The sequence below is a fragment of the Lampetra planeri genome, chromosome 13 (genome assembly GCF_965212315.1).
Source record: "Lampetra planeri chromosome 13, kcLamPlan1.2.h2, whole genome shotgun sequence".
NCBI lineage: Eukaryota > Metazoa > Chordata > Hyperoartia > Petromyzontiformes > Petromyzontidae > Lampetra > Lampetra planeri.
The window spans coordinates 2011321-2037132 of NC_136119.1; the positions used below are offsets into that span (position 1 = coordinate 2011321).

Genomic DNA, 25812 nt, shown 5'->3' on the forward strand with positions numbered 1-25812 from the left:
TTACATGTACAGTCCTCTGTGAAAATAATCTAGTTTATCACGATAAATAGTTTATCTCTTCTAAATTGCTGCTTATTAATTGCGTTAATTAAATGTTAATGTAAAGAGTTGTTGCCAAGTTTTTTTTTCATCCACAATATATTAACCTCGAGTATGAAACTTTACATCATAATACACACTTTAAAGTCCTCGATTTTTTTCTCTCTCTAAAAAAAACTATATTAGATTTACGTCAAGTCAATTTCAACTGTAAAACGATGTGTTTGTAATGTAAAAAAATCGAGGACGTTAATATAAAAACGCTGTAATTATATGCGAGGGTGCAGGAGTGGCTGTGATGGCACGGGGCTGATCTGAGCGCGTATACCGCTCGCTCGCATTCCTCGCTTGAGCCGAGATGTGCGATCCTTGTCTCGTCTAAGTTAATAATTAAGCGATCTAAAGCTGCTAGTTATTGACATTTCAAATTAAACGTACACGCACCCGTGTCAATAGTGAGCCCAGGTCGCGATACATCGCTTCAACTTTCTGCTCCCATCGTCATCCGTCCGATCACGGTCAGTGTTTTGTTATACTGTAATCATAAATTATGTTGCTTTCCGTAATAGCAACACGTCTCTGGTGCAGTTCATGCTCTTGCCGTGTGCGTGTTATCTTTGGTCTCGTGATTAACGCGCTGATAGTTTGCTGTATTTTGCATGCGGTGAAAGGTAGTCGAAAGGGTCGGGGCCTAGCGGGCCTCGGTCAGCCTCGGTCTCGCTTGCAATACCTGCCGGGCAACCTCCCTCGCAGGTCCCGGTCGAGTGTGCGGTGTTGAACGTCAATGTCTCGGCCTCCTTTACCGAGAACTCGCAGTGACCACGAATGTGGAGATATCCAGAGGAGACATGACAACAACTTGTAAGGGGCCCTTTGAAATCTCTTATTTTATGGCAATTATTTGCATCTCCATGGGAACCAGCTACAGTTATACGCGGCAGTGGATGATTTTTTTACCAATGTTGACAATTGGGATTTGGTTTTTTGTTGTTAAATTGACCCTTATGGCGCGTACAGTCGGTTAATCTCCAAATGCCACGGCGTGCGTGGAAGGTAATCGCAGCCACAGTAACTCGGTGTCTCAATGCTGGGTTGTGCTTTGTGTGGAGAAACTAAACGGCGATCATTTCCCCTTTTTGCCGGCTGCTCTCACGCCGCCACTCGTCAATCTCACGGCCACGCGAACTGACCGCCCTGGCACATGAAGAACAAACATCTTCACTGCTTTGCACGAGGCCGCCTCTCCGCCGAGGTTGCCACCACCGTGTCTGCGTGGCAGGAATTGGTCTGCACAGAGATCTGTTAACCGGCATTGTTGTTGTTGGACTTTGTTGCGAGTATGGAGCATAGATTTGAGTGACCATAGGCGAACTGAGCTATTTTTCTGCTCTGGTATGTGAAAAAAAACCGGGGTCGTGGAGTATATTTGGCAGCGTGGACATAAGTCCATACTCAGTACGGTAGGACAATGGATTTCCTTGCACTTCGCTGCCCACAGCAGCCTATAACTCCTATTGTAGGTGTAGCGTTTTCCCAAACAAGTGTAATAAAACGGGTCGACGACAAGGGACTGTGTCTCCGTCTCTTTATTTCTTCATTATGGACAGCTCGCGTTCAGCTCTCCCGGTCACTCCGCGGCACGTCGCAGAACTTACGTCCCACTCCCGCGCCGCTCTCGCGCTTCCCCCCCGCTCCCGCGCACCGCTGGCAGACGGCGCGCTGGGTGCCGTCTCCGCGTCGCCACGTGGCCGATGGCTCGCGGAGACTCCCGACGTGGCCCAGCTTCCAGCTCCCACCAACTGACCCTGAGCCCCTTCCGGCTCCCCCTTATATCCCCTTTCCACGTCACCCAGACTCCGCCCCCCGGCTCCGCCCTTAGACCCTGCCGACGATGCTTCGTGGCGCCTGATTGGCTTAGGGGCTGGGGCGGCGAAACCCTACAAACGCTCGCATTACATCACCCCCCCCCCCCCCCCCGGTGTAAAAGACTAGCCGTCCCGGCTAAATCAAGACGAGACGAGACAACAATGCGAGCGACAGTAACACCGTAACGGACAATCAGAATAAAGAACAACGCACAACAATAAAAACGGTAGCAATCAACGGAAGGGAAGGGACTTTGATCTAGTACGGGACGCCAGTCCATCCTTCACGAGAATAGGGGCCCTCGCCGACTGCAATCCCGGCGGGGTTGGAAGAGCGGTGGGATCGACATCCATCGCCGCTGGTGGAGGCCCGTCCGGTGCAGGATCCCCTGCGTCAGGTTGGCTCAAGGTCGCCGAACCTTTTGGAGGCACAACAGGCACCTTCGGAGGTTGAACAGGCAAGAGGGGCGGCACGCCGGACATATCAGACACCGGCAAGGCAACTTTTGGGGATGACGAACCGACGCAAGGGGCAAAGAAGGGCTTCAACCGGGAAGCGTGGACATACCAATGGCGCGACCCCACCCGGATGCGTGCGCACTGGGGACTAGGAACCTCAATCAATTCCACCGGACCTTTCCAAGGTCTGTGCAGCTTAGGAGAGGTCCCCACCGGCACCTGTGGGCAATGGAGCCAGGCCCAGTCCCCCACATGCCATGGCGATGCGCGTTGGGAACGCCGAGCACACCCCTCATTATGGGCCTAGGTTTTAGACGTGGCGCCGCATCCCGCGCCTCCGTGACGCGGCGAACCGTGTCGCGAATGTATTCGGGGAGAGTCAGCGCGGGCTCCTTTGCGCACACACCCAACTGCACACACCCAACTGCACATCAACAGGCGGCACGTTCTCACGCCCGTACATGAGAAAAAACGGTGAATACCCAGTGGACGTGTGCGGTGCCATCCGGTAGGCAGAGAGCACCCCAGGGATGTGCAGATCCCAATCGGCCTGCTTTTCGCTAACCATATGGCACAGCATAGCCGACAGGGTCCGGTTCAACCGCTCCACCATCCCATCCGTTTGCGGGTGGTAGGGCGAAGTACGTATTTTCTTGGTGCCCAATGCGTCACACACATTACGCAACAGCTTAGATGAGAAGTTGCGGCCCTGGTCCGTAAGCAGCCATTCGGGCGCTCCCTTGTCCATCACGTACTCCGTGATGGACGACGCCGACTGATCGGGCAAGGGCCAAGCCATCGGCCACCACAAGAAATATTCCACCCCTACCAACAGGAATTTGTTACCCCGGGCGGATGGGGGAAAGGGCCCAAGGATGTCTAGGGCCACCAGCTCGTTAACACGCGTTACCTGGATCTATTGCAAGGGAGGAACATAACGCTGTCTCGGTGGCTTCCGTCGAGCGCACTCGGGACAGGCTTGAATGTCCTTGGCGACGTCAGCCATCATGCCGTGCCAAAAATAGTCTCGCTGTAACATGAGCAAGGTTTTCTGCACGCCAAGATGTAACAACTTCTCGGCGTGCAGTACCCGAACCAATTCATTCCGCTGCGTGACCGGGACCACAAGGAGCCAACGGCCCAGCAAATCATCCCTCCACATGAGCAACCCGTCCCGGAGGGCCACTCTCGGAAAAGTGTCCGTAGACGAGTACCCCTGCGGCTTGCCCGCCTGACTCCGCAACGAGGTGAGTGATTCGTCCAACAGCTGCTCGCGGACCCACACCGAACGCGGGAAGTTCAACACCCCGTGAGCCGGCCCCGGACAGGTCGGGTCCGGGGAATCCGCCATCGCGGACATGACTGGCCGAAGGGGCTGAGGGGGGCGTGTGCACCGATTAGTACCCGAGGCGCACGCGCAAGAGGATACCTGCGGCAGGCGGGAGAGCGCGTCCGCGTTACCATGACGAGAACCTTTACGGTACTAAATGTCAAACGAGAATTCCTGCAGCGTCTCCAACCATCGCAACAGCTGGCCAGAGGGCTGTTCGATTTTCAAAGAATATTGCAAGGCGGCATTTTCCCTGCGTACCATGAATTTCCTACCGTATAGGTACGGCTGAGCCAAAACCGTGCCGGCCGCAACCAACACGCCCTCCGCCCCCCCCATTCAAAACTTGCAAAAACGGGGCTGACCCGGCCGAACAATTGTCTGGGCCCCAACCAGCGCTAGCCCCTTGCTAGCGGTGTTAGACGGGGACAGCAGCACGCCCACCGCCGCGTCTATCCCGCGAAATTGTTTACGATACCGCAACAGGACGAGCATTTATGAGCCCGGAGGAATTTCCACCGAGACATCAGCAAGCGCCTTCACCGAAACGTCCGGCGCGGAACGGGTCAACGGAGATGGCGAAAAAAAATATCTTACGTCCCGCAGGCAGCTCAATGCAGCCCTGATCCACGAGGATCTTAACCGGCATTCGACCGAGAAAATCGGTACCCAACAGATAAGGCACTGCCAGTGACCTGGAAATCAAGACCGTCCCCGAAGCCGCCATGTTCCCAATTGAAATATGCGCTTCGACCTGACCCACAATGTCCATACTACCCCCGTTAGCAGCAATACACGCATCGAAAGCCGGCCGCACGCGCAAAGCGGGGATGGACAGGAGGTGGAATATGACATCGGAGATGATAGTGGCCGATGCGCCCGTATCCACCAATATCTGCACGTCCACCCCTTGAATAGAGCCCGGCACCGTAGAAGACCCCGTCGTGGCTGCTATCACGCGACGAGCTAACTTTCTCCTTTAGGTAACCGTACGAGGCGAACTGCCGACGGCCCCATTGGAGGCACGGACATACGAATTATGCGCGGTCGAAGATGCATGAGGTGACAGAGCTTGCCGGGTGTCTGATGCATACCGACTTGCCTGGCTAGGGTCACAACTCGACGACGATGGCGGCTGCAGCGGCGGGATTCGCGCGAAGTGGCCCAGCCGGCCACATCGGAAGCACGCCATACTGGCCCGCCGGTCGGCCCCCCAGACGTCCCTGAGCGGCGCCGACGAAGCATCCTAACGCACCGCAGTCCCCCTCCTCGGAACCCAGTGGCCCGCCACGGCCACGAGGTCGTCAGTCCCCACGTCGTCCGGAGCGCGGACGACCCGTGATGGCGCCCATCCCGTAGGGTTGCCGTCCACGGCAGGGTCGCCCATCCAAGCGGCCATCTGCGCCCAACGGCGCAAGTTAAACTGGGCGTCGAGGCACTTGGCGGCCAACCGGGAAGTAAGCGGCTCGTGGCCACACACCAGCATCGGGATGGCGAGGTCCTTAGACAACTCCAACATCTTGCCGAGTATAAGTGGTTCGAGCATATCGAGCTTGGCGTCCGGGTAGGCAGCCATCGCAAGCGCCACCAGGGCGCCACGGTAGGCGATGGGAGATTCCTCCGGCCCACGCTGCCGCTGCACGAACTTTCGGTGAGTATCGGACAGAGGCTCGTACACTTAGGCTATTTCGACAAACGCCTCCCATAGCGTCGCCTTCTCAGCAGGAATGGAGCGGAACACCGCGAGAGAAACATCGTCGAGGAGCGTAGGCAAGGCCTCCAACGCCTCCCCCTCCGTCCACCGAACGGAGCGAAAAGCGGACTGAAAGCGCCACGCGTAAGCGCTCCAGTCCCCTCCTGCGCTGAACTCTTTCAAGTTCAGCAGACGATGGCTGCGCCCCGCGCCGCTGCCCCCATCAGGTCCAACCCCCCGCGCTGGCATATCATGCGGTGCCATCAAAATGGCGGCTTCCCGCCGCAGGACGACGATGGCGTCGTCCTGCCGCGTGGCCGCAATGGCGGGAAGCCCAGCAGAGGCCGCAATGGCGACAGATTCCTGCCCGAGTTAATCTTCCCCACTCAGCAGCGTGCCATGCGGACGTCCCGGCGCTGTCGTTGGCGCGATGAGCATCCCCAAGTTGAGCAGTACGGCACGCAGCGAGTCGATTTGCTCCTCCACGTGCCGCCAGCCGTCGTCAGCGTCCGGGGAAGAAGACGGCCTGGCCCCGGCGACCACCTCTTGCGCCCTAGCAGAGCCGCCCATAGCCGCCCCGTCCGGGCCCCCCGCTCCCGGGACCGCCAGGTCCTGGGTGAGCTCGTCGTCGGAAGACGGCGTAGGCGGAATTTTTTTCTTGAGATGCTTGGACATGTCAAGAACCACTTCTGACCCCAATTGTAATAAAACGGGTCGACGACAAGGGACTGTGTCACCATCTCTTTATTTCTTCGTTATGGACAGCTCGCATTCCGCTCTCCCAGTCACTCCGCAGCACGCCGTAGAACTGACGTCCCGCTCCCGCGCCGCTCTCGCGCTTCCCTCCCGCTCCCGCGCACCACTGGCAGAAGGCGTGCTGGGAGCCGTCTCTGCGTCGCCACGTGGCCTATGGCTCGCGGAGACTCCCGACGTGGCCCAGCTTCCAGCTCCCACCAACTGACCCTGAGCCCCTTCCGGCTCCCCCTTATATCCCCTTTCCACGTCACCCAGACTCCGCCCTTCGCCACACCCCTTAAGAACCTTCCAGATAATACCCCTCCCTTAACACCCCCCGGCTCCGCCCTTAGACCCTGCCCCCGATGCTTTGTGGTGCCTGATTGGCTTAGGGGCTGGGGCGGCGAACCCACATACGCTCGCATTACACAAGCACTATCCAAGCGCAGCCCTGCTCATCTACCAAGACCGGACAAATTCCGGAAAATTTGGCCATACGCTCGACTGTTTACTTAACTATTCAGCACTTTGGAGGTAAGGTTTGGTGGATTGCATTGCGATGTGCGAAATACTCACACACCCGCTGTTGCAAAGTGGCCAGGAGAATGCGTTCCAATGGTTTCCTGAACCTGTCTGTGCAGAGTGAGGACTCTTAAAATCTATGCCCACATATGTGTGGTGGATGTTCTCAGGGTATTCAGGCTTCCTCTCATATGCAAATTATAGAAATATAACCCCCCCCCCCCCCAAACGTGCTCTTGCATAAAACTGCTGAAAATTGCTTTAAGACTAAGTGAGGCTTTTCAAGATTAGCATTTTTATAAGTGTTATGTAACAGCTTCATATTTTAACATTCAACACAATTTGAGAGGACATATGCTTGTTTACACGAAAGCTTATTCAATGGTGTTAACAGATCCACATACTCCCTTGAAGTTGCCTTCACCCCTTTGCCAGCTGTCACATGTTAAAAGGTAGCTGTGCAGTGATAGATGTGAAAGGCTTTTTGGAATTCTACCCTTTGGAATGTGCATTCCTCTGTAGGCATTTGACACACATGTAAGCTGCCTCTGGTGGTTTAAACGCAGTGATTTGGCGATAAACAATACAATTTGGGTTTACATATGCAGTTTATCTCAAAACCTTCAACTGGAATCTATCAAGACATGGCTAAGACAGAGTGTGTGTCTGGCTGTACATGCATACACGTTTTGTTTCTAATCTCAGTAGTTTATTTAATAGGTTTTGTCGTTCAGCATAATGTGGATAAGATTGAAGTTGGAATCTGAATATTTAAATGTTTACATGTTCATGATTACAAATGCATACTTTGTGTCGGTGATCTTCTAGGAGGTTAGGGGCTCTCTGTAATAGCCGTAGCCTGAATGTTCACTATTTTGGATGGTGTAGCCATCCACAAACCTGCAATGTTGAAAATTAACTGCTTTCAATCATAAGGGTTGTCTGGAGCTTGCCTACAACTCCGTGCTTACCTCTCCTCTGTCGACTTACCTGTTTGTGCGTAGCCAAAAGTTAAATTTGCTCTTGCTGAATAACCTCTCTGTAATGGATTTTGAAAACGTTATTTTTATTCCCTTTATAAAGCACTGGCTTTGTTTCCATGGGGAGTGTTTGATAAATGTGCTTCAATAAACATGCAAAAATGCCACAATAGTCTACAAAAGCTTTGAATTATGCTGTACCTTTCGTGCATTTCGAAAGCTGCAATTTGCAATCATTTGCCATCTATTCGTATGCAATGAAATAGATTGCAAATGATTGCAAATGATTTGCAATCTATTTTCATTAGATAGATTGCAAATGATTGCAATCTATCAAATGAAAATGGGGTTTTATGTACACAAAGCAACCATATCCAAGTAAACATGAAATGTTGGGCCAATACTGAGTCATTGTTAGTCCAATGGTTTTAACCACATGCCAACATTACCCATGCATTTTGTCAAATAACTTGTTGATTTTTACATGCGTATAACAGCTAATTTGAATCGACATTTTAATGGCAACAGTGTGATACAGCTTCGGTAATATAGTGGTCAGTGTGGATGCCTATGTGACAGCTTAAATGGGATCAGGGTTCAATCCTTTTGACACTGGCTCATGTTTCGGGTTTATTGCCAAACACTGATGCACAGGATTTGTTATATCTTATAGCAAACATCAGTAATTTAAAGGTCGATTTCTACTAAATAATATACGTATTACCATAATATTGGTCAATGTACGGTGACCTAGAGATTTATTTCAAAAGATTTCTTGTGTATTTTGTCGGCTCTTACCTTGTCTTGAGTAAAGAAAATTGGGTTCGATTGAGCAATCTTTGCATGTTAATGTAATGTGTTAATTGCTTTTAACATATAGAGTGTTGAACGTCATTTTTTTTGGTACCTTGAAATGTAATTATGAGGGTTGTACATTGAAGTAACACATTCTTGAAATGTGCCAGACACATGTCAAGTGCTTAGGATAGGTCCCTGTGATCGAGTTAACTTTGCACTATCAAGGCCTGTGGATTCATATCTGTCATTTAACTTTACTTCATCTCAAATTAGTACTATTGTCGGTGTAATTGTTTTTAGAGCAAAAAAAATCCCCTGAGTGAAGGCATCGTATATTGGTTTAGTTTGCACTCCATTTTGGCAAAAAAAGTGGTCATTGACGGTTATAAATGGAATTAATTTGCCATTTTGCAACTTTAATGAGACCAGTAAATACTGCCAGATTAAGTATTGAATATAACCATGGAAACTGTTATGCATGTGCCTTACAGACATCGTACTCTGACTGAAATTCAGAATTATGCTTGTTTTCACATTTGGTCTCATATAATATTGATGTAGGTAATGTAAACACGATCTTTAAATAAACAGTTTTCCCGTCTTGTTTATTCTGCAAATGCCATATGCCCTTGGGACTTTGTCTCTGTCCTAATTTTGACATGTGACTTCAAGGAGGACAATTCGGGGCAGCTTGTATGTACTAAGACATCCATGTGTCACCTGTGATTTAGTATGTGCGGCTCCTAAATGAATCCCAGAACAGAAAATGCAATTTTAGAATGTGTAAATCTTGTGATGGTGAAATTGTCCGGTGCTGTGTTGCAATTGTTATGCTACAACATCTCAACAGCATCAACATCTATTGGGCTTAATAAAAAAAGAAACTGCGCGATACATAAAATGATGCAGGTTTGTGTAACTCTTCCTGCCTGCCATATGTTCTTTGCCCTGTACAATATGTTATTTATCAGTGTGTTCTCTACAGTTGATCATTCAGGACATGAGAAGGCACCCTGTGGTTCAGACAGCAATTCTTCGCTGTTGGAAATGCCGACGGCCACTAATGGACTCAAGCAACTTGCTGAGCTCGCATGGAGAACAGCTGGTAACGACCACATGTATCCTAAAACCATGGTCCACAGTTGCATGTAAATACTGGCCAAGGCTATGGCCAAATCACAGTTACCGCATACTCTTCTTAGGTTTTTTCGGTAAAGTCACGTAGAAAGTAAAATAAAATAAAAATAAAATAAAAAAATATATAAACAAAAATCAAAAATCAAAAATAAAAACAAAAATAAAATATTTTATTTTATTTATTTTATTTTACTTTCTACGTGACTTTACCGAAAAAACCTAAGAAGATGATTCCTTGCAGTCACGAAAGCTTCAAATCTAGAATTACCGCATACTGATGTTTTAATGTTTGCCGGTTTCTAAAAATCTATGAACCATTCATTGTGCCAGATGATTTTACTTGGCAGTGTTTGTATTGAAACCGGCGCAAGGTCAGTTTTACCTCATTGGCAAATCTTTACAGAACCCCCGTGATTGTGAAGGCAAGTGCGAGAGAGAGGACGAGAGCTCCATCTGGTACATCAACCAAGAGAACGTCCCCTCCTGGCTGACGACAGAAATGGACAGGGTATCTACGCTTTATTCAAACTTTACACACTTTAGGAAAGTAACCATATTTGCTAGATATGCGCTTACATTACAAAAACATGTTAGTAAAGTCTTTTAATATAATCCAACAAAACTCTAACTCGAATAGACCACATTTTAATAAAGACCTTTAAGGGATATCTCTTTGTACTGATTGTTTTTATTTATATAATGTACTCACATGTGGCTTTCAAAAATATTCTATTTTAGATATTTGTTATGAAGCAAACAATACCTTTGTCAACAAACCACGATGAATCATTTATGCACTTCCCCAGTGTTTTTCACAACAAGCGTGCTGTATTCGCGGATAATGAAAATGCTGATTTGCGTTTTCATAACACTCACCGTGTTTACGTGATAGAGGCAGCACTTAAACCATCGTTTCTGTGCTTCTGCATAGAGCAAAATGTTCTGGTATTCCTCAGTAACATGATGAAATTGTATGGGGGAAAAGTTATTGAAATGTAAATATTATGCACATATCTCATACCTGCACATGTGCACTTCTGTTGAACACATACTGAATATGTGTTTTTTTTAAGTTGATGACCATCCTTTTTGTACATTACAGTCATAACTCACATGACCTCTGCGGCTGATGGTGGCAATTTTCAAAAGCTGCAGTGCGTTATGGAACAAGCGTTCGTGTACGAGAATAGCAGAGCCCTGCTGACAATTTATGCATTGTGACTATTTGTTTTCCATTCTGCCGGCTTGCAGGGTCAGTGGACAAAGGGTAAGCTTCATTGCCCACACTGCGGTGGCCGTTTGGGATCATTCAATTTTGTAATTCCCTCCAGATGCCTATGCGGTGAGTACATGGTCCCCGCTGTGCAAATCTGCAAGAGCCGAGTGGACTACGAAGTGACTTCCCCACCAAACTTAATCGACGTGCAGTCGAAGCCCGATTTCATTCGGAGGGGCCTGTGCCCGGCTGTGAAGGACCCCTTAACCGAGCCACCGCAGTCACTTCCCAGCAAAACGAGCTTGGAAGCCTGTTTACAGCGTTCTCTGTGCATGCCGCAGACTGAGCAGGGCAAGGCTGAGAGGTGCACAATCGAGAAGATTCTTCAGGCGTCGGTCCCGGCAACAGGACCTCCTCCCACACATGTCGTCAGAAGGCACAGGAAATGCTTCAGCTTGGACCTGAGAAACAGTGGCGGGAGTCCTCCTGCCGTTTACTCTCCCCTTGCTTACAGGCGGTCGCGGAGCGCGACGGCGGTCTGGGGTAAGAGGGAAATTGGGAGCTCTCCCTGCATGTCCAGCTTGCTGGCTCACTTTCACAGGGAGCCTGCTGATGGTGAACGATCGGCCATTCTGGAAGATGATCAGGAAAACACGCACACTCGGCGGACTCTGTCCTGCTCCGCCATGTGTGGCGTGACCGGCTCTCTCCGGAATCGGGCGCGGAACGATGACGATGACGGGATGACGCTCAGGAGGTCGGACGGAGCGGACGGGACTGTTGGGTCGGCATCAGGAGTGGCAGCACGGATGTTGTTCAGCGACAGCAGCAGTGGCTCTGGCAGCGAGTCTGATTGTGAAGATGAAGCACAGCCTTCTGTTGCCCTTGAGCGGCCACGGTTGCCCTTGGAGTTTCAACGGAATCGTGAATTCCTGGAGGCTGACGCGGAGGAACGTGTGCAGTCCGAGGTATTTGTTTTATCCTCTTGGAACGTTGTGCTTGTTCAGTGTTCACCCATGTAAAAACGATTCTGCTTGCGTTAACGAAAAATGTTAGCGTAATTTAATTAATGTAATGTGATTTATGTAGCTATAAATTTAGATGTAATACATTTTTATGACGTATTATTGAAAGTAACTAATGGGTAGTTCCACAAATTGGGCAAATACAATCTCACATACAGTAACATTTAAAAAATAATACATACAGATTGCTATGTAAATCATCTGTAGTTTTCGAAAATATGGATTATTTATGGGCTAAATCAATGGTCGCTTGGTATTTTTAATGCGTTGATGAAGTCAATTTGTCCGAGTATGGCAAACACCGTTGCATTTTTTCCTAAACATTTTTCCCTGATCCGAAACACGCCAAGTGTCTCTCAATTCCGTGGCCTGTGCACGACTCATCTATTCAGACTCGCCTTGCCATAAAATCAAAAATTTTAAATGAAAAAAATTGTTCCTTTACTTTTGAATACTTTTTATTCGCCACACACCTTTCTGATACTATTCATTGCGCACGGTTGCACTTTATTTTCCTCCGTCAGTGTTAGCCGCTGGGGTCATGACGGGCTTCTGTTTTCATTCCTGTTGCTGTATGCCCCCCTGTACCGTTCCCGTTCTGTTGTAATGTGCACTGATGCCCTCTTTATTGAGGGCGATATTGGAACGTAAATAAAGATGTATTGATTAATTAAACATGCTATACACCAGTAACAAAGCTGATTCATGATTACACTCATGATACCCCACACTTTTAAAGTGGTTTAAATGTGCATCTGAAATAGTGGATCTCCACTGAGGACATGGCTGTAAATTACATGTGCTTTGCTGCCAGTTTGGTTGAGAATAGAGCAAAAACTACGTGAATGTGATAATAGGTTTTTCCCCTTTTTTCTGGCTACAACACAGGTGCTGAGATGTTAAAACACCAAAACTAAAACCTTTTACAAGGAATCATGTCTGCATTAACCACAATGCTTGTGGTCAGAATGCAAGCAAAAAACATACTCTGACAGTATGTGCATTGTCCTTGAAACTGATTGGTCCACACCAGAGACGGCTTTCTTTTGAGCCTCGTCTCATTGTTAGACCAAAAGTATGCCTTTTGGCATCCTCTGGTCTAACACCGTTTGAGATGAGGCTCACAAGAAAGCTGTCTCTGGTGTGGACCAATCAGTTTCAAGGACAATGCATATATTATCAGAGTATTTTTTTTTTGCATTCTGACCACAATTATTGTGGTTAATGCAGACATGATTCCTCGTAAAAGGTTTCAGTTTGGTGTTTTAACATGTTAACACCTGTTTTGTAGCCAGAAAAAAGGGGGAAAATCTATTATCATATTTTGGTACTGGCAAAGGAGGTCCCATGATCTACGTGAATGTTGTTGGGGGATAACTACTTACAGTGTAGGCACGGCATTAGAATATACGGCACATGGCACTGAGGGGGCATTGCCATATGTTACATGTTCCATGCAGGAGAGAAGTCGCATGAAGAGAGTTGGAAGAAATCGGCGCAAAGGAGATCGATGGTTGCAGAAAAAGCAGGATACGGACAGAGGAAAGGTCAGATTCCTACACGGCTCGGTGGGATTACAGCTCATGGTTAGGCATGTAACGATCTGTCCATTCATTGATTCATCGTTTGAAACATATTTTCACGTTCACTGTACGTGTGTCAAGTTGTGAGTTTAAGATTCGTATATTTACGGGCACATACAAATATTCCCTTGGTACGAATGAAACATGTCTAACAAAGCAATTAAAGCAGACAATACAATCAAGACAAACATTCTCGAATCAATTTGCGACGTTGCATTGCCGTTTTGGTGGAGGGTGAATCATCAATGCATGCCCAATGGCTATAGTCCTTTGAATTAAAGCAGTACAACTCTTGAATGAATTCATCAGGAGGATGTTTTAACTTTCACAAAGGTGGATGTGAAAACACAAAGTACTGCAAATCCACTGTTAGATGTCACATGGTGCGATATCTCTTAAGCAATGATAATTGAGAATAGGGCAGCTAAAACGATAACGCTTGACCTGCAGACGTGTACACTGAGCAGTGCAGCGTGAACTAACTTGCTGTTTTAAGTGTGGCCTAAAGCTGTGTACATAATGGTGCCATTCAAGTCGCCATGAATTGGTTTTATAATTGTCCACCCCAAGATAAATTGAAAGTGGATTCAGGATAATTGATTTCTTATCTAACTGTAGCCTTAGTGGCTGTAACCATCATGACCTTTCAGGTCGCGGCTGAAAATCACTGGCATTGCATGCGCTCGGTAGCACAGTGGTGTCCGTGCGTTAGCGAGAGAGTGATCCGAAGTGTTTTCTCTAAAGCATTATTGTGATCAATATAATATGATGGCAATCCATGCAAAGTAGTTCTCAAATTTTGCGCGCTTGAGTCGGCGCTCTAAATGTCACGTCCACTTGCTGGGGGAAACTATTGACAAGTGTCGTGGCTTCGCTGCCACATATGGAGGGGAGCTCTCAGTTGCTACCTCAGTCTGCTTGATGTGAGGATTCATTGCCAAGCAGTTAGCTCGATGGGTTAACCCTGCACTCGAAGAATGCAGTCCAGTCATTCTCGCCATTGTTTGTTTATTTCCTTGTCTCTCTTTTACTGCAGCTACCACAGTCATTGTTCTCATTAATCTAACCCCTCTATACGTCTGCCGATATCAACGACTCTTCCGACTAAATTGAATGTTTTTTCTCGTCCGCACACACCATGTTAATTTGCCATATCGTCGGACGTAACAATTCTCTTCCTACTTCTTTCCGCGTGCCGCTGGACTATTGAACGTACTCCCGTCAACTATTTCCCCACGTTGCAATAACCACGCTCAATGTGTTTGTTTTCTGCCACGCTATCACAAGTACTCATTCTTGCCGACCTTTGGACCTCTGCTCAGCAACTGCGATGAACGAAACCAGTTTGCTTATATCTTAATGCACTAATGGGGGGGGGCACGTTTCACTCTCAAGGACTTGATTGATTGAATGGCCTTAATGGGAGTAGGCAGCAGCGCTGAACTGGATAGGCTTTGTCAGCTGTTGTGCTGACTCGATTTGAAACCTAAATGGAAGCAGTCATGATTAATCCACATCGTATGTACATTAACATGTGTTGATAAGCACACCACTAATGTGCAAAACACACATGTTCAGCATTACATTATACATATTGTGCAACATGGAAGAATGTAATGTTATACTGCTTGAACTTAGGTAGCATTATAATATGGACATATCTAAAAACAGTGTGCTTTTAGTTGATATTCTTTTATAGTAATAGTGGGGCGGTGGCGCTTTGGTTAGCTCACTGCGCTGTGAAACCGATAACCACGCTGGTCAGTGTGGGTTGGTGTTGAGAGCACTCAAGACCAGGTCTGATATCACTCGCTACTGATGGTAGCTGTGACTAGAAATCAAACTGGAGTTTAGTGTGCTAACCAGCGCGTTACCACTCCACTGCACTATCAATTAACAAATATGTATAACATAAACATGATTAAGTGGATAACATGTCTCCTTCGTATATCCGTCTCTCCGCATAACAAATAAAAAAATATCTTATACAACCCATCAGCCGCACGGCCTTCTGGAAGTGCATAATATCAGCATCGTTGTTTCAAATACAAGCAATATGCTGGACCATTTTCGACATGCATTGTCTCATGAGCAGTCAGGTTTGCTTGAATAAATGCAATTAAACGGCCGATCTTACAAGCAAGGGCCCTTTTTTACGATGTGGTTCCTATTTTTATGCAACATTATATAATACAGTAAATAACTAAAAATAATTGTGAGCGTCGTGGAATATATAAATAACATAAATTAGCAGACAATATATGTCCCTTTCATACGTCTGTCTCTCCACTTAAATATTTAAAGGATTCTTTATGTGACCCATCAGACACACAGCCTTTTGGAAGTGCATAATTTCAGCAGCACAAGGTGATCGATTATTGATACCCCTCTCATCCATAATGCACCTCTTACTTCTAAACACGGAATTGATATTGTGAAAGTGATGGCTGCATACCTTGCATAGGAGAGTGGTAAAATATTTAATGATTGTATTGGGATTTATGGGAGACGTGTGGAGTCTGAAATAAGATGCTGTTTTCCATTTAATTTCTCCCTAATATTTTGATCCGAGGTACATTCAAGCAGCATAGCATTACGTTTCTTCGACACTTCATAAGCTATAAAATGTAATGTAATGTTGTCATTCACCACTGGCTTTCGAGCCACCTTGCCCAGGCGTGTCCCTACGTGTCGCGCAATGACCGCCGCGCCCGCTGCACGCACGGCGCTTCCCGTCTCCCAGCGTGCCCATCGCGACGGGGACACGGCGGAGGAGAGCGAAGGCAACGCCGAGATGGAGGGTCACACGTGCGCCGTCTGCCTGGACGTCTACTGCAGCCCCTACCTGTGCCACCCGTGCCGCCACGTGTTCTGCGAGACGTGCCTCCGCAGCCTGGCGCGCGACAACCCGGGCAGCACGCCGTGCCCACTCTGCCGCGTCCTCATCCGCCGCGTCACCTACCAGCCGGGTAACGGCGACCATAGGGACAGCTTGATTTGCCCTCTGGGCGATTCGATGCGTCGTCACGATTCGAGGTCGTGAACCTCAATGGTAGATTGTGTCCGGAGATTTTGCATCCTTTGTGTATGCGGACACAGCAGTGCTTGACGTACTCCACTGTAGATGCTTGCTAGCTGCATTTTCCCCAACAGCTGTTACGGCTGTATATGGCTGAAAGTTGGCACAGTGGGAAGCACAGTTGGTGCATCTGCCAGTCATCCAAGTCAATCCTTGGCATCTGGGTCTGTTCCTTGACCTCTTGCCAGCGGGCCTTCGGCACTTCACGTGGTCTCAAAGTGCACCTAGCATGGCACAAGTGTCGTGGTGACGTCACTGCCACTTAGTGGTTAACGTTGGTTGTTGTATGTCTATATGCATGCCTATCTATGTATTATATATAGTCAGTTTGATGAAGATGGTAGTTTTTCATGCTGACCTCCATAGATCCTTGCTAACAGCTCTTTTTCTGTGAGGCTAATCAGGGGCTGTTGTTGTGCGTGTGTGTGGTCCGTGCGATAGTGTAGCGGTGGGCGCACTGCGCTACAAACCCAGGGACCCGAGTTTGATTGCTGCTCACGATCAACACCAGCGACGATTATCTGAACCGGTCCTGGGCCTTCCCTAGGTTGGCTCAGCCTCATATGAGCACCTGGTGTGGTGTATAAACATCGCAACTCTGGAGACAAAGGCGGCCGGGCGTGGTGCTGGCCACCCACCCTCTCGTGTGCTGCCCCGGCCTTCATAAGTGCTGGCTAATGGCACTTTTCCCACCAGTCTGTTGAGGCTACATGGGGGATCTTTGTCTTTGTGTGGTCTGTGCAGCCCTTGACGATGCGGCAAAGCTACTGTTCCCACGAGCGTATGTGGCACGCAAGCGCTCCGACCTAAGGCTGCACGGGCCGGACTGGCCCCTCCCGGGAAGGCAGGGGGGACTGCGCACGATCATGGCCTCCCTGAGAGGTACGGCACTGTCGCACAGCCCACGCCAGCCTTGTGCGATGGATCTGCACACATCACACAGGGCATGCGGTGGTTCTGTAGTTAAGATTTCAGCCCACGAGAGGGGCAGATAGAGAGCTAAATGACGCAGTGGATGAGCCCTTGTTGGCACCTCACAGTTGTTTGTTCAGTGAATAAATTATCAGTCGTAGTTTTGGAAGATGTTCGCGGATTGAAGGTTCCATATTTATTAGGCATGTAACACTGCCTTGATTCTTATGCTCACGATACGTCATTCAAATCATGTGTGAGAGAACGAAGCAGCACCGACAAAATCGAATGCATGGAACTGGCTAATACTGGAGAGGACATCATTCTTCAAACGAAACAGAACAATTTGAGAGTGCAAACTAAACAGTACCAATGATTTATAAAGTAGTACATTATTGATTCGAATTGTGACCCCGCACAGTGAGAATTCTATTAATATTTCTCTGACCATAAAGACTTGAGCAACAGTGGTTACCTTGGGACAGATACAGATTGTTTTTATTTGCTGTTTAATTTTAGGGAATTTTCCAATCTTGAGATTTTCATTACGGGACACAAGCAGTGCCACTGTACGTGTATTTCTGCATATTTTACGTGAGACACAACTCGTAATATCAAAGCTGAATTTGAGTCTCTCCTCCACGCATTACATCCGACAGGTCCTCGTGCACGATTATGCGCTCGTCCACGTGTGTGCGAGATGTGTCCTGTCGATTTGACGACAAAGCTTACCTTTGTTTACCGATGGAAATTTTCCGTTTCAAAAAGCAATTATGTATGAATTTACTTCAAAGCTTCGACTAAACTCTTTCATTCAGCTCGACTGAATGGAAATATTTATAGCATACTAAGGCCGAGGTAGAACTGAGCTCGGTGTAAGCGCATAAACTAGTAGAACATAGCTTTGCGCATTACAGGTAATTTTGGCATACTTTTACAAATGATTTAAAAAACGCCCACCCTGATAATTACTGCCCGTGGGTTGTGTGCGTCAATATTTGCATTATTTTTCAATAGTGTTGCATTCGAAGAGAAATACATTACCTCCTATCCATGTCATATGAGATCCTATTTCCCAGCAGTTACTTTTGCTTTGATCTGTATAGTGGGGCATGCATACGCCAGGCAAAATGAGCTTTCTAATGGAACATTGGTTCACTTAATTGTTAGATTCGCCTTTAATAGACGTACACCATCCTGCATATATTCCCTTGAACGAAGGTCTGTGTCTTGTGGACTGCAGTAATTTCATACTCGCCATTTTGATCATGTAGTTCATTACAGCATTTTGCAGCAGAGCGTTCAGTCCCGTTGTAATTATAACCAGTGCTTTGTTGCACCGCAGCATAGGAGTGTAATGTGCATCAGCTTTTAGCATTCGCAGTGCAATGTCAAGTGAAAGCGACAGATCTAACCTAACATTGCACAACGTTGTTTGTGTAATTGCTTAGCTAATGAACAGACTCGCGGAACTACTAAATGGCGAGTGGCTCAGACGCTAACGTTATTACTTGTGTGCGCAATAGCCCAGAGCATGACAGTAATAGATTCGGAGTAACAATCTAATCTCGTTTGCAAAAGTTTTTAGCAGTCACCTGTAAACGCCTATAATTTAAATGTCGAAGACTATGGATGGTTTTATTAAGTTATCACTACTTGTCATTGCTGTGATACGGATGTGAAAATGCTGGAACGAAACTGCCGCTGTCCTGGGTCACTGTCTCAAACCAGGCGGTGTCTGAATGAATTAGTTAGCCCGAAAACAACAGGGTGAGACGTGGCAAGACACGGCAGTGGTGCCAACTACTGTGAGAGCTCATCTTGTCGGCTAGGAGCATTAGCCTCCTGACTTGCGATTTTCTCGTCACGGGGAAACCGAGAGAGAATCTTACCGTGACCCTTATTCCTGAGTGGCATTTTTCATCCGGAATGGAGATTATAGCGGGAAAAACGATTGCGCTGCAAACGGATTATCGTGATCCTGGGCGTAAATCTCAATAAATGACAGGGCAATGAACGGAGCACACGCTGTAATACTGTGTTTTGTGTTTTTTTGCGTGCGTTTTAAAGATCCAAAGCTGCCATTAAGAAACAGCCGACATGGGCTTTTCTGATTTTGTGTGATTCCGGTTCGTTGATTAAAGAACGCTGCGAACCCCAAGCAACAAGCAGCTCTATGTTGCACGCAGAAAAGTATGTAAATGTTTTGCAACCCCTCGTGATTTGATAAATGATTGCGATTCATGGTCAGTTTTGAAATTCATATTGCGATATACCCAAAGGGTACTGAAAAACAATGCAAAACAAACAAATACAAATGATCGTTTCTGACATGCATGCGGCATTAGCATAAAACGTGTGCAGATCCTTAGCATAAATGTTGCATTAGCATATCATTTGCACAAATCATAAATAATTGATGCTCTTACGCATCATTCGGTGCATGTCATGAGTGTAAGAATAAGCTTTAGTCTATGAATTGATCCGTGGGGTACATGTCTTATGCAAACGAGACGAAAAAAAATAAATACATTCTAGAATGGAATTGTGACCCCGAATCGTGACGGTTCATCAAATCGCGCAAGGCAGGAATTGTTTCCGCGCCTCTCGTGGAGGCAGCTCGGGGGGACACCCCACAGCGCCACAACGCCGCCCGTGTGCCACCGCCTGACAGCGCTAATCGTGGACAACCTTCCGAGTTGCAGGAGCTAGCGGGCGTCCCGGCACGCAGCTGCGCTGGCACCTCCCGCACGCCTTCCGCCTGGACGAGGATGAGGAGCAGAGCCGAGGCTGGCTGGACATGGACCGCATCATCATCTACGTCTATTCCATCAATTGGCTCATTGGCTTCGTCACCTTCTGCTGCTTTTGCTACCTGCTCTTCACCTCCATATTCTAGGGTCAGGCAACGGTGGGGGCGGGGGCGGGGGGGGACCCCTTGTCACCCCCCCACCCAACCGTGGGCCGTACCCACCCCCCAGGTTTATTTTGTGCGGCTACGTGAGACCTAATACTTTGAAACGGCCCCGAAAACAATGATTGTCGTCTTGCAAGCATCTTGGCCGCACAAATCGGGTACTAAAAGAGGGAATATATTATTCGACCTGGAAACACTGTGTTTCTGATTTTAGCACGTATCGACAGTCGGTCGACACGCACACTATTTTAACGCATCTTTATGAGATAACGCTAAGGTGTGCGGTCGCGTGCGGCCCGCCAAAAATATTTCGAAAGTCCTACATCGCTTCCTGCATTGAGTAAACGGTTTTCCATGCCGGTTTTTCGGGGTGGATCTTGGCGGCCGGTTCTGGGCGCGTTTGCGACTCGTGTACCTGTGGCAGGTAGGAGCTTCGTGGCCTTAATTTCTGAGGGAGCATTGCCGGGAGGCTTGCGTGAGTCATGGGCATTCATGGTTTCGGGTGGTTGAAGATGACAGCCTTCTCGTGGCCTACCCCGTTTTGTGGAGTAATGGTCATGCCGCTGCAGTATTCTTCCCGTGGGTTTTAGCTGGAAGCTTTTGCTAATTTTAATATGATTTTGCTTGAGCCTATTCAAATGAAATTTAAACAAACAAAAAAACATTATCTCAAACTGAACTATTTTTCTAATTTACCAGGTAAAGCCCACTCGGCTATACAGCTCTTTTTCAACATCGACTTGTCCACAACTGATAGCTGAACGAACTGGCTTATATCATGTGGACATTTATAGGAGCCAAATACTCTAGATGCGTGTTTCTAAATATGGAGGGAAAAACCGGAAGACCTGGAGAAAATCCACGCGACCACGGGGAAAAAATGCAAATTCCAAATATACAGGCATCAGGGTCGGGATCGAATGCACGACCTCTTTCATACCAGGCGAGGTAGTTAATATCTCACCATCGTGGCACCATGATCTTGTAGATACATTTCAAGGCGATGTCCCAGGCTTGCAAACACTTCACTCACCGGTGACTTTTGAGTGTGCAGCTTCATTCATGAGAAAAAATACAAATGTTCAAGATCATTACAATAGATAGCACTCTGCTGATGTGGCTGTTTTAACATTGAATTAAAATTGAAGACTGGTATAAGTCCCATAATGGCACACGTGACCTTAGCTTTAAAGTCTATTTTCTCATTAATGAAGTTCAAAAGTCGTGCTGGACACCCCAGAACACACAGCCTAGGTACATATCTACAAGATATTTGTTAATTGGATTACGTAAAGGACTACGTGATACAACCGTGCAGTTTTGGTGAAGCATATTAGCTGTTTACCGCCTTATTTACAAATATAAACATAGTGATTACTTATGCGGTAGGCTTTTATTATTAAGATAGGGCTTATGCGCACAGCATGTCTGAAGGGTGGTTGGGATTTGTCCGTGACACACGCAGTCCCTGCATCTGTGTAAGCATGGATTGTCCCCGAGAAAAATCATACAGAGCACATTCAGACGTCGAGTTCTCCAGTCCACAGCACAATGTTTGCTATGTGACCTCTTGTTTACAAAACACAGGGAGTGAAGTCTGCAGTCACAATTTCAACTTATATGTGCATGGATATGGTGGCAGTTGTTGAGTTGCATTGTTTAACCCAGCCATGGGATGTTTTGTACTTTGGCTTGCAGTTTAGTTGCAATATATTGAAATGTATATTTTTTTATGTTTAGTTCGTATTGAGGGTGAATATAAATATATACACAGTAAAATAGACTTATTTTACAATTATTTGCTGCAGAATGCCCTAATGATAAACCTTTGCTTGCTCAGCAGTTGTCCACCACACAAAGTGTGCAACGAACAATTATGATCCGCGTAATTTCTTAATTCCCAAATTGCAGGTGGTTTCCAAATTTAATAGGTTAAGCGTCCAATTTATGGAAGATTTAAGTACATAGATAACGCCCTTCAATTGGAACCTCTGATTCCATGAAATCTATCGCAGGAATTATATTTGGTTCAATAAGCCCTTTGGACCACACTGAGACGGGGAATATGTAAGGGTGGCTGCTGATGCGGTTGTCTGGCCTGACCACCTGAATGTGAAATTGTAGTCGTTGCTCGGCATCTACGTCATCAGCCATTCCAGATGTCGGCGACTCGAATAACAAGTAGAGTCATTTCGAATTTGGTAAGAAAAATTCTATATTTCAAGAGGCCGCAATGCACGTGAATCCGAGACAACCCCGAATAAATATCGTTACGAAGCAGTGCGTAATAAGCCGCGGGTTGCGACCCCTGCCCATGATAAACTGGGCTTTCCATGGTAAACTGGACTCTCATGGTCAGGCATGGGCAACCAAAATAACAAGAAGAGACATTTTGTTCGAATTCGGGATGTATAACAAACAAAAAACTCGTTATTTCAAGAGCCGCAATGCGGTCCTTAAAGAGCCGCATGTTGCCAACCCCTGAGCCATACGAAAGAAGAAGGGGGTGGCCAAAACTGTCTGTTGAAAACAACTCCTGCAATGAGCCCGCACAGGAGGGCCCTCTCTTGGCGATGCCACACAACAAAAGTGTAAGGAAAGGCAAGTTGGGGAAAGATGGACAAACAAGGTGGATAGATGCAGCGGTACAAGTTCAAGAAGAGAAAAGGATTGAGAGTGAACGAATCGTTGATGCTGGCTAAAGAAAGAATAATGGCAATTTGTTTGGCCCCATCATTGCTAATGAGCTGAAGGAAGGGACAGATATTTGTGGTTTATATATAAAATGCCTCAAATAACGAAACGAAGCGGACATGCCTTGCAAGTGTATACAACAGAGCTGATAGTACCCTTTATTTTTTAGTGGACTTGGAACGGCCTGCGAATGAATAGCTGATTATAACGAGCTCATAATGGAAATAGACGCTTCGAAGTCCTGTTATGTTTTTTTGTGTGTTTACACACTCCAGATAGATAATCCACCCATGTGGGTCAACTGCATCATCTCAATATAGCCCTGCATAGGCAGCATTGGGTACGTCAACAAGGCAACGTGGTGCGTAGCTTGTGTGTTTAAGTGTGCGTAGCGGGTAGGACAGGCTCGTGGAGGACGCTGCTACTGGGCAGATGGAGGCAGTCGTCCTCCAGCAACAACGGAGGGCAGAGGAGTGACGCTCACAACGGGCGGAGCGCCGGGCGACTAAAACACAGCAAGTTGGCACAGTTGGGGGCACAGGTGGTGCATCTGCCATCGTCAAACCATGAGATACGGCGACAGCTTTGGGAGAGATCTTCATGCAACAGTTAATAGCTTACGGCTGCTGATGATGATGTTGAGACGCATTGTTTTGTCGAAGCAACCTCTGGTGATTTTTTCTTCTCTTTTTCTGAATGTCATCAGCAAGTTAAACAAATGCTGCCGAGTTGCGGACACTTGTCTGTTATTTTATGACTTGCAAACCACCGTGACGCCACGTAATTATTTTACGCGTATATTGATTTTGATATATTCGGTAGAGGGTCTGGCAGCAGTTGCAAAGAGTGCTTTAGTACCATTAGGTTGCGTGTATGGTTTACTTTCAGTAAGTACATAAGTGTTTTATGGCACCATTTTAGTCGGCGTGTAATGATTTAACCAGCCTCAAAATTTGATGAATTGGTATAATTTGGGAGCATCATTCAGTCCGTGGATCGATTATTATTTTTCTATCGTTTTATTTTGCCTCATCTCGACTGTCATGTGTTTTGTGTATTATCAGTTCATAAAGGTAACATTGCATACATTTCGGCATAAATGCTACATTATTCTTGCGTACACATTTCAATAAATGTACGGTATCTTTTAAAAGTAGGAATATATTTTTAAGTGATTGAATTGTCCACGTTTACCATTGACACTACACAGGTTATCCAGTGTTTGTTGCTACGATTCGATGTTTACTGCAATCAGCTACGCACATTTATTCCGTGCCATCATGCCACCGTTATCGGATAATTTAATCTCGTGAAAGCTTTCACGGCAAATTCATGTTGCCAGTACCAAATTTCTATTGTGAATACGCGCCATTTCCAGAAATGTTCGACTATTATTTCTGCTGTAAAGGCAGCGCTAATGATGAACGTCGTAGCCATTATTGTTTCTGGTTTGGGCTGTGTGCGCCAATGCTAACACCAGTCCCGTATTTGTTTTTTTGTCCCCATAGTATTACGCCTTGGGCAGTACATATACACATGTCGTTTTCTTAGTAATACGTTTACAAAACTGCCACCCTTTGCAAACAACTTGGAGTTGCATGATATAGTAAAATAAACACTTTGCTTTCAAAACAACACGTCTAAGTGTGACGTTTTTGGCCGCTTTGGGAAATTAAGGAACCCCCCCCCCACGCTAAAGTGTGGTGCTGTACCTTAAGCGACCTCCATTCGCTTTCATAGAGACCAATTAAAGGAAGACCATTCACTTTAATTGAGGTCTATTTAGATGATATCCCACGGGTTCTATCGCAATGAAGCGTCCTCCACTGCATTACGCTCGGCATTGCGTTAACCCTTTGCCTAGCTTCAAGGTTTGGGTCGTTGCAGTTTTATTACGAAAGGTGCAACAGAAAAAAAAACCCAATACGGAGCGATAGCACTGCTGTGTAAGATGTCATTAGTTTGATTTACGTGTTAAACATATTGGTTGTTAACGTGAGCACTGACAAACTGGTGGGGGGGGCTGATAAGTGGGCAAGTACACGTGGAGAGATCGATGCTTGGAATTACGCAGAGGACAAGGGGAGAAAGAAGCACGTGGCTCGTGGAGCGCTGCTTTCGGCGTCATGTCGACTGTTAAGGGAGCTAAAGTGGCTTTTGGCAGGAACCGTTATGGTCAGCAGGCATGATGACCGATAGGCGAGACTTGTTGACGGAAGCCAAAGGAGATGGCACCGGAGAAGGCAACCAGTGTGGAGGTGGGAGCGATGCAAGGCCGTAGCCATGGAGTCAACATTGGCGGGGACCAAATCTTCCAGGGGGTCTGGGTATCACCCCCAGAAAAAAAATCTAAATTAGAAAAATAATTTACTGCTTAAAATGTTTTTAAAATTCACTAACACATAGGACGGGTTTTACTTATTTATTTATTACAATAATATCTAATAGTGTATTGTATTACATTGCTCTGTTTTTTCTTTTTTAACCTCCAATATTTAAATATTGGGGGGGGGGGGGGGTGTGTGTGTGTGTGTCCCCAATATATATTATAATTACGTCCTTGGAGCGATGAGATGATGATGATGAGGCGCCGCGGGTGCGAGATCTCACCATGCCTGGAGGGTGCGTGGATTCGATACCGACCCTGACGATGCCTGTTGTGTATTCGGGGTGTGCATGTTCTTCTCCGTGGGCGCGTGGTGTTGCCCTCCACATGTTTAGAAATTACATGCGTTGAGATGATTCAGCTGCTACTGTAAATTCCCACGTGTGATGGTATAATGTAAGTCACCTCGGTGAGCTATCATCACGGTATGGCCAGGTCGCCT

General features: G+C 46.9%; 1 protein-coding gene across 1 annotated transcript; it reads left to right on the plus strand.

The window, feature by feature from the left end:
• Positions 1-24619, plus strand: RNF180 (ring finger protein 180). Its single transcript, XM_078599824.1, has 8 exons — positions 1-557; positions 9407-9526; positions 9962-10066; positions 10810-11742; positions 13260-13346; positions 16126-16351; positions 17206-17343; positions 20079-24619. Exons 2-8 carry the CDS (start codon positions 9422-9424, stop codon positions 20270-20272), a joined length of 1788 nt encoding a protein of 595 aa, XP_078455950.1. The 5' UTR covers positions 1-557; positions 9407-9421; the 3' UTR covers positions 20273-24619.
• Positions 24620-25812: the final 1193 nt, after the last annotated feature.